The 13,787-nt window shown below is 44.0% G+C and overlaps 2 protein-coding genes and 1 long non-coding RNA gene across 4 annotated transcripts; 2 read left to right on the top strand and 1 right to left on the bottom strand.

Moving 5' to 3' along the window:
• The first annotated feature begins 362 nt into the window (after positions 1-362).
• Positions 363-7,736, top strand: LOC27208333 (ankyrin repeat and LEM domain-containing protein 2 homolog). The gene is made up of 10 exons (XM_039298152.2): positions 363-520; positions 856-1,101; positions 3,626-3,805; positions 3,881-4,569; positions 4,646-4,798; positions 5,096-6,064; positions 6,128-6,682; positions 6,749-6,882; positions 6,941-7,072; positions 7,133-7,736. Exons 2-10 carry the CDS (start codon positions 879-881, stop codon positions 7,539-7,541), a joined length of 3,444 nt encoding a protein of 1,147 aa, XP_039154086.1. The 5' UTR covers positions 363-520; positions 856-878; the 3' UTR covers positions 7,542-7,736.
• On the bottom strand, positions 1,681-3,206 carry LOC120285398. 2 transcript variants are annotated; one of them, XR_005544696.2, is made up of 3 exons: positions 2,963-3,206; positions 1,873-2,129; positions 1,681-1,818 (listed from the first exon to the last, which is right to left on the bottom strand). It is a non-coding gene; the product is annotated as an uncharacterized LOC120285398 (long non-coding RNA). The 2 variants fall into 2 exon arrangements; XR_005544695.2 differs by having other exon boundaries at positions 1,681-2,129.
• A 2,527-nt stretch (positions 7,737-10,263) lies between the features above and the next one.
• LOC6740179 (sodium channel protein Nach) lies at positions 10,264-13,208 on the top strand. Its single transcript, XM_016180797.3, has 8 exons — positions 10,264-10,902; positions 11,028-11,327; positions 11,396-11,477; positions 11,569-11,851; positions 11,916-12,054; positions 12,125-12,335; positions 12,396-12,584; positions 12,644-13,208. The coding sequence occupies exons 1-8, from the start codon at positions 10,526-10,528 to the stop codon at positions 12,761-12,763; spliced, it is 1,701 nt and encodes a 566-aa protein (XP_016039787.1). The 5' UTR covers positions 10,264-10,525; the 3' UTR covers positions 12,764-13,208.
• Positions 13,209-13,787: the final 579 nt, after the last annotated feature.

Here is a 13,787-nt window from a genome sequence, read left to right as displayed (position 1 = left end):
CCAGAGGTAAGTGATAGCACCATGGACTCAAACCATCAAATGTTTTGTTTGACTATTAGAATAAGAAGAAAGTTGGGAATGAAAAAAGGCGAAAACTTCATTTGTACGTTTTATGAAGAATTGAATACTAAGTTACATTCAAAATGCCTTTAAAAACTTAACATAAAATGTCACTTCTCATGTCTGACTCCCTCTGTGCAACTTTAATGGACAAAAACAAGCACTTTAAATTGAAGGTTTCCGATGCTTAGCTGCTTTTTTTCATTTCCAATATCTGGTAATCAATCATCGCTATAGCTTTGTATCTAAATTTTGCGTAATTTTCAGGGAAGTGATTTAAAATATTTCAATTTGATGTGCAATTCGAAATTGACTGCGATAGTCAGCCGATTGGCAAGGCGATACTTGCTATCGATATTATTCCACACCTCTAATTTCATTTCGTTTGTGCACATTTTCTTTGAAAGACGCTTTAGATTGTTGGATTTTGTTTCATGTATTGTGCCCCTTGTGCTAAAAGGTAAGAATAACAGCATATATGTTTGTGATTCCGCCGATTCGTTGGGTCCTGCAGGTCCCGTGAGTTCGCGTCGCTGCGTGTGATGTGCGTCTGCTGTTTTTTTTCCGTTTTTTTTTTGCGTTGTTGTGTTTGTGTGCGTGTGAGCGGTGGAGTGCAGCCGAAAACAACAACAAAACGGGACAACAGAGTTCCTGGCATTTTTTGTTGATATTACCCTATTTTTAACGTTGCCTTCGCTTGCCATCAGCCGAACATTACATTTTTTCGCGGAGTTGTGAAGAAGTTGCCTGTTATTTGGTGTTGATGTCAAAGCATTTCAACCGTTTACCTTGCAGTGCATCCGCCATTTTACGCAGAGATGTCGACCTATTTCGGGGTCTATATCCCGACCTCCAAGGCGGGCTGTTTTGAGGGATCGGTATCGCAGTGCATCGGCTCCATAGCCGCGGTGAACATAAAGCCATCCAATCCGGCGTCTGGATCGGCATCAGGAGCATCGGGATCGCCATCCGGCTCCTTGCAAACGGGAAACACAGACGATGGCAGTGCTGCCACCAAGTACGAGGATCCCGACTATCCACGTAAGTAGGAGCGAGATGAAGCGAGTGTCGGTATATGTGTGTGTTTTGCGTTCCAGTTATTTGCCGCTTGTTGCTATTGTGATACCATGTAATCGGGGGTTATGCGCGAACGTTCGGTCGGTTCGTTGATGCTTCTGTTTTCAAACAGTTCTGACCCGTATGGAGTAATTGGGAGCTTTTATGATTGGAAAACTGTTAACTTTTATTTACTCAAGTTCATACTGCATATACTTTCAAAACCAAATTTAAAAGTCGAGGGTTGAAGTTTCCAAGCTACATGAATGTTCATGATCGGAATTGCTTGGTTTTTGTTTTGCAACTAAACCTGAATTGCCTGACGGATTTCTGCAGTAGTTTGTTTTTTAAGGGGTTGCAATTTCATTCCCATTTATCAGAATATACCTGATCGAAATTTGTTCAGCATATGGATAACTCGTTACCTGTTCTATAAAGTCGTTAGTTTAATGAACCTAATTGTGCTTATTACACATTTTCGGTAAATTAAGTGCTTAAATATTATGATATATGAAATGTTTTAATATATAGGGTAATGCAACTGTTGAATTTTTATAAGTTTTGTATTGCTCTGTTGTTCCCTCCATGACTAACTGCCCATGAAGAAGTTTCCATGTGTGTGTTCAAAACTTCTGAGATTCGAGAAAAAACACAGAATCGGGGCTTGCCCAGCTGTCCCGCTCGCACAGCCGATTTCCTTGTCTGGGAGCGGTCTTTCGATTTAATTGTAAACAAATGGTGAACGATGGCGATTACCTGTCTAATTAAATGCAATTCTCCTGCTCTCACCCGTTCGCTCTTTAATCCAATTATATGCGATTCGAAAACAAAAACCGATTGGGGCGAGTTCATTCCACTTCCACATCGACATCATCCAGTTCCCATTCCAGGCCATGCCCAAATTGGATGCATTACGAGGACCTTGACCTGTCAGCACCGACATTCTGCCATATTTATGCTCCAGCAGTCACACAGCTGCGGTCAAAATAATAGGTTCCTATATTGTTTTGTACCTAGAATAATTATGGGTTTAATTAACAATTATCGTAATATTCTAAAATTCGGGGCAATTAGTCTTGCGTGCAATAGACTTTTATATTTCCAATATAACATATTTCTATTATTTCTTCTGTACATATTAAATTGCGATTTCTAGGAAGATCCCGAAATAATGATTGATAAATAAAACTATAAATGAGGTCGCAACTGTATGCCACACAGAATATCTCCAATTTTGTTTCCTTTTGAAATTTATTTATACTGCGAGCTGCAGAACAACAAGTATCCCGAAAAAGTGCGTGCGAGTACTGTCAAGAGTCCCCGGATCCAATATTTACATATATACATACGCCAAGTTTTGCCGGCTTGTGTTATTGTGGGTTGTGCCTGTCCCTGTCCCTTTCACTTGGCCCTGCCCCTCTCTTTTGGCCCAAGTCAACAGACGTTTCCCAGAAAAAATGAAAACAAGCGCGCAAAAAGAAGAGAGCAGTGTCGTTTTGTAAAACCAAATAACGCCGACTTTGAGATACCCTACGAGTGGGTAAATAAGCAATAACTAAATTGAACTGAAATGTACCTAAAAGTACTCAGATTAAGCAAAAATGTACCCACAGGTACTTAAATTACATTAATTACAAATTACTTCCCCAACATTTCAAAGCAATCTCCTTATTCCTTCCATAAAATATAAAAATCGAAACACGCCTAATTAGTGTCCAATTCATCTAATAGCAATTGTTTTATGCCTTTTAATTTAACTTTCATACGTGTTCCCTATTGGCCAACTCGTTGTTACTTCTACATGCTATATGTTGAGCTTTTATCAGATCTTTGATTAGAACTTTACCACCAAGGCTGCGGTGTTTTTGCCTGTAGTTTTGTTTCTGTTTTGTTTTACTAGCACATTGCGAAGGGTCGAAAGTAAATTTAATTATGGCACACTCGCTAATTTCGAGAGGTAATGTTGAGAGAAATATATGAAATGTTTGTACGCCGCAGCTGCGAGCTAAATATATCTGCTTTTGTTTTTTATAAATTCAACAAGTGCTATTTAAATGGGTTAGTTAGTCACAAGTGATCATAGGCTTTCAAAGTGTTTTGCATGTTGTTTAGAGTGCTTTTATAAACCTTAAATAAAGTAATCATTCGATTCCGATCCATCCACGTTTGTATTGTAAATACATATCTTTGAAATCTGTAACAATCTGCGAGCAAAACTGATGATACTCCTGATAAGGCAGGGCCTCGGAAAGTTTTGCCGGCGTCGTGCCAACCGCTGCGTCACACGCATATGCCCCACGGCCCACTGCCCACCCAACGCCCCCTTTAGCATAGCTTGTTTTGATTTTGTTTTGCTCGAGGCAATCCTCCACCCGTCCGGCATTCGACACTCGTTCGCTATTCGCCATTCGCCAAACCGATGGCGTGACCAAAGCAGTCAGCTCATTTATTAATGGTTTATCCCTCTCGATGCCCACACATCAACATTGCCAACGCCACGACGGAGCAGCGGACTCGCCACTGTGGCTGATCTTCACGGATAAATCCAAGGCGTTGGACGTCCTGCGACACTACAAGGAGGCTCGCCTCCGCGAATTTCCCAATCTGGAGCAGGCGGAGAGTTACGTTCAGTTTGGGTTCGAGAGCATCGAGGCTCTCAAGAGATTTTGCAAGGCAAAGCCCGAAAGCAGTGAGTACATAGTATAGCTAGCTATATAATTGCTTACCCAGTGATTTAACTTATGCGGTGTATTATTTTTTTCAGAGCCCATTCCGATAATCAGCGCTAGCGGTTACAAGAGCTCGACGGACAATTCGTGCTCCTCCTCGCCGACGGGTAACGGCAGTGGTTTCATCATTCCCCTAGGAAGCAATTCCTCAATGTCCAATTTACTGCTTAGTGGCTCACCGACTTCTTCGCCGAGCAACTCCATCATTGCCAATGGGCGACAGCAGCAGTTACAGCAGCCGCAGCAGCCGGATGTGTCCGGAGAAGGCCCTCCATTCCGGGCGCCCACCAAACAGGAACTGGTAGAGTTTCGAAAGCAGATCGAAGGTGGGCACATCGACCGGGTCAAGAGGATTATATGGGAGAATCCCCGATTTTTGATCAGCAGCGGTGATACGCCCACCAGTTTGAAGGAGGGCTGTCGCTATAATGCCATGCACATCTGCGCCCAGGTCAATAAGGCCAAGATCGCTCAGTTGCTGCTAAATACCATTTCGGATCGGGAGTTCACTCAGCTTTACGCTGGCAAGAAGGGCAGTGGCAAGATGTGTACTGCCCTCAACATCAGTCTCCTGGACTACTACCTGAACATGCCGGACAAGGGGCGCGGCGAAACACCGCTCCACTTTGCCGCGAAGAATGGTCATGTGGCCATGGTCGAGGTTCTCGTTTCCTATCCAGAGTGCAAATCGCTGCGGAATCATGAGGGCAAGGAGCCCAAGGAAGTGAGTTGCGAGTTTGGAGTCACAAAAGGACGAAGGAATCGCTATTATCATATTGTAACCTGTTCTCCCCCTGCAGATCATCTGCCTGCGCAATGCTAATGCTACACATGTGACCATCAAGAAGCTGGAGCTGCTCTTGTACGATCCGCATTTTGTGCCCGTACTAAGATCCCAGTCAAATACACTGCCGCCAAAAGTGGGTCAACCGTTCTCGCCCAAAGATCCGCCGGTTGGTATCTGTTTTACATTATTCTGCTTACTTATAATTTTAAATTCTCATTGGTATAATTATTTGACGATGGACATACGTTTAGTTTCTCATGCAAATTATATTTTCCTACCGTTACTCATTAAGAAAATACCTTATTATTGCATTTGTTATAAGTATGAGAAAACAACAATATGACTAATTTAGATAGTGATAAACAAATCAGTTATTTATTGAGGACCCTACTCAACATGGAACAATTAACGACGCATTGATACATATATTTGTCCTTATACTTTACAAAACCTGCAACAAAAGGCGGACGATTGCGAGGGCCTCAACGGGGACCTGGCAATCAGTGCGCTGGCGGGACCCATGTCCCGCGAAAAGGCCATGAACTTCTATCGCCGTTGGAAGACACCACCGCGGGTCAGCAACAATGTGATGTCGCCGCTGACTAGTTCACCATTTAGCTCGCCGGTGAAGGTAACGCCGAGCAAGTCGATCTTTGATCGAAGTGCTGGAAACTCGAGTCCAGTCCATTTAGGACGCAGAGTGCTCTTTAGTCCATTGGCGGAGACGACCAACTTACTAAAACGCTCAATGCCCAATGAGAGCGAGCACAACAATAATAATGTGAAGCCAGTGTATCCGTTGGAGTTCCCGGCCACACCCATTCGTCAATTGAAACCGGATTTATTTATGGCCTATCGCAACAACAATAGCCTTGATTCGCCATCTTTGGCCGATGACTCCCAAATCCTGGACATGAGCCTAAGCCGCAGCATGAATGCGTCGCTAAATGACAGCTTGCGTGAGCGCCACATCAAGAACACTGATATCGAGAAGGGTCTAGAGGTGGTCGGCCGCCAACTGGCACGACAGGAGCAGTTAGAGTGGCGCGAGTACTGGGATTTTCTCGATTCATTTTTAGACATTGGTACGACCGAAGGGCTGGCCCGCCTGGAAACGTATTTCATGGAAAAGACCGAACATCAGGCGGATAAATCAGAAACGGTCTGGAACTTTGCCCATCTGCATCAGTATTTCGATTCGATGGCCAGCGAGCAACAGCAGGAACTTCGAAAGGATAAAAATGAGGCTGCGGCAGCAGCTTCGCCATCCGCCGGAGTCATGACTCCATACACATGCGTAGAGAAGTCGCTGCAAGTGTTCGCCAAGCGCATCACTAAAACGTTGATCAACAAAATCGGCAACATGGTGTCCATCAACGACACGCTGCTCTGTGAGCTCAAAAGACTGAAATCGCTGATTGTCAGCTTCAAGGTTTGCTTAAAACAAATACTAACTTAGCATTTACAAAATGTTATCGATATTTAACCATTTTAGGATGATGCCCGCTTCATTAGCGTGGACTTTAGCAAGGTGCATTCACGTATCGCCCACCTGGTGGCCAGCTATGTGACCCACTCGCAGGAGGTCAGCGTAGCCATGCGTCTCCAGTTGTTGCAGATGCTTCGAAGTTTGCGCCAACTGCTGGCCGACGAGCGCGGCCGAGAGCAGCATTTGGGCTGCGTGTGCGCTAGTCTATTGCTGATGCTGGAACAGGCACCGACCTCCGCCGTGCATCTACCAGACACTCTGAAGACCGAGGAGCTATGTTGCGCCGCCTGGGAGACGGAGCAGAGTTGCGCATGTCTGTGGGATGCAAATCTCAGCCGTAAGACCAGTCGTCGAAAGCGCACTAAGTCGCTGCGGGCAGCCGCCGCTGTTCAGTCTCAGTCGCTGACGCACGGTCAGCTTCAGGATACTCCGGGAACGACAGGGTCGTCCGCCTTGCACGCTTCGTGCACGCTAGGTGTGGGATCGGCCAGTTTGGGAGCATCAGGGGTCGTGGCGTCCCCTTCGAAAACTGATTGGCGCACTCAACAAAGCGACATCTTTGTGAGTATCAGTGTTTAGTATTGTTGTCCTTCTCCTAAACATTTCTGTTGTTTTTTTTTTTTCAAGTTCGACTGCACTAATGATTCGCTGCCTTATGAAAGCAGCAGCGAGGACGAGGAAAACTTCCATACGCCGCCGCAAAGCTTGTCGCCACGCATTTCCATGGATTTGGAGCCGCGCTACCAGTTGTTTATTTTTGGGTGAGATTAATCATTGTTTAGAATGTTTATTTATAGACTACATTTGTTAACATTGTAGAAACGAGCCAACCAAGCGGGATTTGGATGTGCTGAATGCCATTACCAATGTCGACATTGATAAGGAAACACTGCCGCATGTCTACGCCTGGAAGACTGCCATGGAGAGCTACTCCTGGGCTGAAATGAATCTGTACGTTTATTTCCATAATGATGGGGTTTTTGTAATAATTTTTGCTCATTTATATTAAAGCTTCCCATCCCCAAAGAACGTCAAGGTTCAAAAGCTGGAGCCTTGGTATTCAGGAACCAGTGCTAGCCACAACAGCCAGCCATTGTTGCATCCCAAGCGTCTGCTTGCCACGCCGAAACTGAATTCCGTGGTCAGCGGCAGACGTGGGTCCGGACCATTGACAGCGCCAGTTACGCCGCGTCTGGCCCGAACTCCGTCCGCCGCCAGTATTCAAGTTGCATCCGAAACGAACGGCGAGTCGGTCGGATCTGCCGTGACTCCGGCATCGCCGATTTTGAGTTTTGCCGCCTTAACGGCAGCGACGCAGTCATTCCAAACACCATTGAACAAGGTGCGCGGCTTGTTCAGCCAATATCGGGATCAGCGGGCCTATAACGAGGGGGACACGCCGCTGGGCGATCGGAACTGAAACGGAATGGGCCCGGAAACAAAAACGGCGACTGATTGATGAAAGGCCGACTGCATACTTACCCCCCAGAATACCCGGTGTCGTCCATTATCCCTTTTAATGTTAGTCGCATGTATATTATTTTTTTTTATACATTATGAAAATAACAATCGTGAAAAGAAGTGAAATAAAAAACGAAATCTTTGCTACCAAATACTTTGCGGCAGATGAACTCCTTAATTATTTGTATAGTTCGCAGCAAATCGAATCAAGTGCTTTTCTAAATATGTACTTTCCCAATTCATTTTGGTGTGGCGGTGGGGCTATCAGTTTGGGGACTGCGACTAAAAGCGAAATTACCGCAACAAATTGTGGCAGAGGAGCGCCGTAGAAAGCCATAAAAGCAATTACCATTAATCACACAAACGGACGGACAGTGGAATGGACACCTGGACGCTGGGTAAGATCGCGGCTCAAAGGAGCATTCTTCGCCACCGATCGATCTTGGTGTTCGATGCAATGCAAAACGAGAAACTGAAACCGCTCGGCTCGGAAAAATAAAAAATAAAATGCAACGAATTCAACGCAAGGGAAAGGAAAGCAAAAAATGTTTATCGAAGCCAGTATACGTATACCCATAGATTCTGCCCCAGCTCAGGGGATCCCCTCGACGGTGCCGATCCCTGCCAGGTCTCGTTTACTCTCAATTTCTTATTTATGAGAGTGCTCTCGATGGTGGCAGCGCTACATCACAATGGGTATGCTCGACTTTCGATGGGGAACGCTCTGACAACAGGTGTAAGATGATTGCGGTGTATAGACGCGTGAGATTTACCATATACTCAGCATATGCATAATATGCGAAGGCCAAAAACAGAAGGTATGCGATAGTCGACACTCAGGTACTCATCGCTCTGTAAGCTTCTTAAAATTAGAGGTATGCAGCAGGTTCAAACTAATACCTGTTTCGAAAACTGAGCGAACTCATCCTATTGTTGTTTTGAAATATAAGACTTAAGTTTTTTTTTTAGCATGGTTTAACTATTATTTTTAGAGACTGATACCATAGGGTATCATCGGTTCGCCACGTGCCCATCGAAGAGCTTCTTCGTTGGTGTCTTTTGGTTTCTGCTCCTCTTCTTTTGTCAACTGGAGCAGAGGCAGGTGGGGCAGGTACGTGGGGCAAGCGGCATGTGGCTGGGGTAGATGGTTGGGGGGTCTGGAGGAGCAGCGAACAAATTTGTTGCAATTGCCGTTTCGCTCAGTGGTCGGGCCACTTTTCAATGGCAGGGCTTTGACAAATGATCGCTGATAAGAAGCCAAACTGAGGGAGAATACTAAAAGCGAAACAAATTGAGAGGCTATAAGGCGGGATCTGGTGGAGCGTGGGAAAGGGTTGGTGGCGTTGGCGGGGGGTTTTGGCCATAAGTGGGTCGCAATGCCAGTAAGAAGTATTTTTTACCCAGAGGTCTAGCACTAAGCTCCGCATTACGTATTGGATCTTATGGTGTTATGAATCTATGATGAAGTTCGATTCGAAAAGTTGATATTTTCTCATATACTTTGGGCTGAATAACATAAGTTGTGAGCTTTTAGGTATTTCTTTACAGCAATCCTAATATGACATCTTATACTCCTTTCTTTTCGTCTTGAAAGCTATGTTTTTTCAAAAGGATATTATGTAATGTATAAATGTTCCCTAACTAAATGAAGTTCCAATTTTATTCGCTTAATCTAGTTATAAGCAAAACGACGAGTAAGAAAAACATGGTGGTTCCTCAACCTACAGCTATATAATAATATAATATATGCAATGTCCAGACGACGCACGGTTAATGAAGGGGAAAAGCGGAGTAAAAGGGACTCCCTCTAACCGACTGGCGCCAGTGGCTCCGATTATCTGACCACCGCCATCAGGGTCAACTCATTCCAGCAGTTCTTTTGTTTGCCCCAGCTCCAGCAGCCATAACCCAAAGTCCAGAGTCCCGAAAAATCCAAAACCCATTCCTCGACGCTTTGTGAAACTTGAGAACACTTAACGATTGAAAAAAAAAAACAAAAAACTAAAAATAAACAAATCAAAGGAATAAAAAAGGGTAAAGAGAGGGCGAAAGAGCGAACAAAGAGAGTCCGGGCCGTGTCAGAATTTCACACAAAACTTGTGAAGTTCCTCCGATCCTTGGAGTAAAGTGGCTTTCGGTGGAGTGGCCAGCACAGCCCTATTCCTATAAAGGAATATGTGATTTTTTTTTTTTGCGGAATGCAAGGCGGCGCCGGAAGCTGTTCAGACAGCCCCGACCAATTAGCCAGCCATTTATACAACCAACAATCCATCAAGCCTTCAAGCCATCCAACCATCCAGCCAGCCAGCCATCAATCCATCCAAGGCAGCTGCATTCGGTAACTGGACTAACCCACAATTGCGCAGGACTTTAGCCATATCACTGACCCCAATCTTGTCGATTTCGGTACGAAAAGTTGGTGGACTCATTACTGAAGTGCATTTCAAAATACGTTGATCTGATATAAAACTATTATTTTTATTAATATTTTATTTTAAGAGCTTATTTTAATTAAAGACAGTTAAGATATTAATTGTGTTTAAACCGAAATGCTTATTTGCTTATATAAAAACGAATATTATTTTTACATATTCTATGACTTAGAATTTGTATCTTGATTTTTAAAATATTTTTGAATTAAAAAACCTTTCATTAATATTCACCTTTTATTGTTTAAGTTACAGATCTAGATAGTTCCAAAATCCAAAAAAGCAATCAGACGCATGCAAACGGATTACGTGAACAATGAAAGGCTTTTAGGACCTGCAAATGGAACCACACGCAGGTGGGACTAATGATACACGCATCGATTTGGCATTCGATGTAGTTCCATTAAGTAATGCCACGGTTTCAGTCGTAATGTTGACTTTGGATCCGATGCCAGGGCATCAGTTTTGAGTTCACTACCGAGCCGCGTCGGCGAGCAATGTTCCTGAAACGGAAATGCCGCAAGAGAAACGCCATCCGCCGGAGTCCAGGGCGCAGCGCAGCCTCGAGACTTTGATCATCTTTCGGCGCAGCCTCATCTACCAGACGAAGGAGTTCTTCCAGAACTCGACGCTCCACGGAGTGCGATACATTGCCGAATCGGGCCGGCCCATCGGCGAGAAGTTCATGTGGTTCTGCTTCACATCCATCGGAGCGGTCACCGCGCTGGTCATCATCATGAGCCTCTGGGAGAAGTTCCAGACCAATCCGACCATTACTGGCCTCGACACCGACTTCCACAACCAGAACGTGGTCTTCCCCACCACCGTCGTCTGTCCAGAGGCGGCGTTTGACCACGACAAGACCTACGAGAAGGTTTACAATACCCTGGCGTGAGTACGGGGGCAACTCAAGAATTATGTTATATGTTATCTATGTTATATGTTATCTATATATCTTATTGTATCTTATAGATTGGATGCAACTATTTTCATGTACATACATTTTGTGATTACAGTAACTACGACGAGGCCCAGGCCCAAATGTATACCCCGTTTCTGAGGATTTTGACCTCCCTGAACTTCGACAGCATTCGGGACGCCAAGGTGCTGTCGCAGTCGATTCCGCAGAACCTGCTCGATGCGCACACCATCCGGGAGTGGGCCTTCGAGGGTCACATCGACTGCAAGAACGTCTTCGTGTCCTGCAAGTATCGCGACGAGGACATACCCTGTTGCGAACACTTCGAGCCCATTTACACGGAGCACGGCTTTTGTTACGCCTTCAACAGTCGTTTCAAGTCCACGCCCACTGAAGAGTAAGTTTCGCAGAATCGGAGTCCAATTTGACCTCGGTTTTATTGGGAATATGTACTTTGTTGTATAGCGTAAAAACCGGAGCACCTCATGACCTCTACGAAACCGACAAGAAGTGGGCACTCTTTTTCATACCCAACAGCACTTCAAGTGTAAGTTGTTCATAACCATATACTATATACTCGTATAGTAGTTATCACAATATATTTCGCATAATAATGAATTTGAATAACACATCTTCAGATCTTTATCTTTTCCAACGAGGAGTACTTCGGTTCGGATTTCAATGCTCAGATCGACTGGTCGGACCCTCAGATGGTGGAGGTGAGGATATCCAAGAAGAACACCTACACCACGGACGATGCTCGCCAGCTGTCCATTGGCCAGAGGAAATGCATCTTCAGCGACGAGGTGAAGCTCAACTATTTCCCAGATGCGTACACATTCTCCTCCTGCATGAAGCAGTGTCGCATGAACAAGGCCATCAAGTTGTGCAAGTGCAATCCGCCCTTTTATAAGCCGATACGTTAGTAATGAACATATTTACAAGCTTATTGCATACTTATTATTATTATATTTAACGTCGACAGCTAATGTGCCTATGTGCTCGATCAAGGACTTCGATTGTCTCGATGAATTCAAGAGCAACATTACGAACATCAAGGATTGCCTGCAATGCGAGCTCAGTTGCTCGAAAACCGTTTTCAACATCGATAAGCTGATCAAAATGTTAGTTTTTCCAAATAGGTGTATCAATGATGTAACCAAGAAGATGTAATGATGTATAATGTAATTTTAGGTCGGATCGACAAGATAGCTCAGGTGTGCTAGTCGAGTTTCTTACCTGGCCGATTATTCGCTATAAACGTGAGGTCCTTTTCGGCTGGGTTGATCTGTTGGTGTCCTTTGGCGGAATTGCCAGCCTTTTTCTTGGATTTTCACTGCTTTCCGGTGTGGAGATTATATATTACTTTACGCTGCGAGCCTGCTGCATGGTCTATAAAAATCGCGTAAGTTATCCCAATGGAATATTCCAATCAACTTCCATCTGAAATATGAATAAAATTCAGCAAGAGCTTTACGAGATCGAGGAGAAAATCCGTCAGGAGCCGCCACCCAAAATAGATCTGAAACTGAGTTTAAAATCCCACAATCCAAGGGTCGGAGACACGCCCACTTCGGCGGTGCTGAAAGTGAAACCGGCGGAGGAGTCCGCAGGAACAAATCCTTTGGGTGGTTATCAAAGAAAACACGAAAAGGTTAGTCTCTACGAAAAACTGGCATCATTAAGTGCACTTTCACAACAACGCTTTTTCAGGACTACTCCCTCAACACAAGGAACTATTTTAAAACACCCAAAGTTGTGCCCGACTATGGATATACAAGCAAAACGAAAAATTCCTGGACAACTTACGATCATTCTCAATACATGCCCTGAAGCTAAAGCGCTAAAAAAGTAACAGAAACTAACAAAATATTAAATAAAAAAATAAAATTAGTGGCTCATGCTTTATTTTATCCTTGAACGAGAAATGTAATAGATTTAACAAAACAAATCAATAACCAAAAACATTAAAAAAAATGTATTCAACATTTTTATGTGCTCAAAATAGTTGTGTTTCCACATATTTCAATTTGGCCCTTTTATATATTGCTTAAATGGTCTCAAATAATAATTGAATAATGTAATACAATTATTTCAAGCACAGCTGTACCCAAAGTAAGCTACCAACAAATACTTAACCATCAATGAATATTAATGCGCACCAGCTGTTGCTAGAGCAAATACTCTTATCATGTAGTAAGCTTGTCTCTTTTTTTAATAAAGATATATTGTATCACGCAGATATGCACCAGCAATAAAGAAATATTCGCTAGTAAAATACCTTCGTTTGCCGCTGGAATGTTTCGATGGGTTTTGCTCCCAATTAAACTTCAGTTCTGTGTTGCATACTTAGCGGCGCGGCGGGTTCACTGCACCATGGTGGTTGACAAAGCGGGATGGGTTGGGGTGTGCGGCAGGTGGGTGGCCGGGTGGGCGGTGGCAAACTAACCGCCGACCCGTCCGCAAAACTCCCATCTTTAGATCCAACTGCATCTGTGGCTCCCAGCCCGAAACTCAAACCCACTACCAAATCCCCGGCATTCAGCCGCAGCTCAGCAAAGGCGAAAAGCATTTTTCAGTTAACATCGTTGCTGGCTCATTGTTAATTCCCCCCAGTGCTGCCCGCTATTAGCCCTTAAAATGGCTAGGATTGTGTTCTAATTGCTTCCGGGTTAATAACCCAATTTTAGATGTTAAACTATATGGACAAATAATGTTGAATATGCTATGAATCGGTAAAATGTGCATTACTATAAATGTAAATCTGTGTTTTTCGATTTTAAGCGGTCGGCTTAACGGTAAAAATGTTATAATATATTTTTTAACATTTTTTGAATATTTAAAAAAAAAAAGGAAA

This window comes from Drosophila simulans, chromosome X, assembly GCF_016746395.2.
Source record: "Drosophila simulans strain w501 chromosome X, Prin_Dsim_3.1, whole genome shotgun sequence".
Lineage (NCBI taxonomy): Eukaryota > Metazoa > Arthropoda > Insecta > Diptera > Drosophilidae > Drosophila > Drosophila simulans.
Note: the sequence above shows the minus strand (reverse complement) of the source record. Positions and strands in the feature narration are given on the sequence as shown.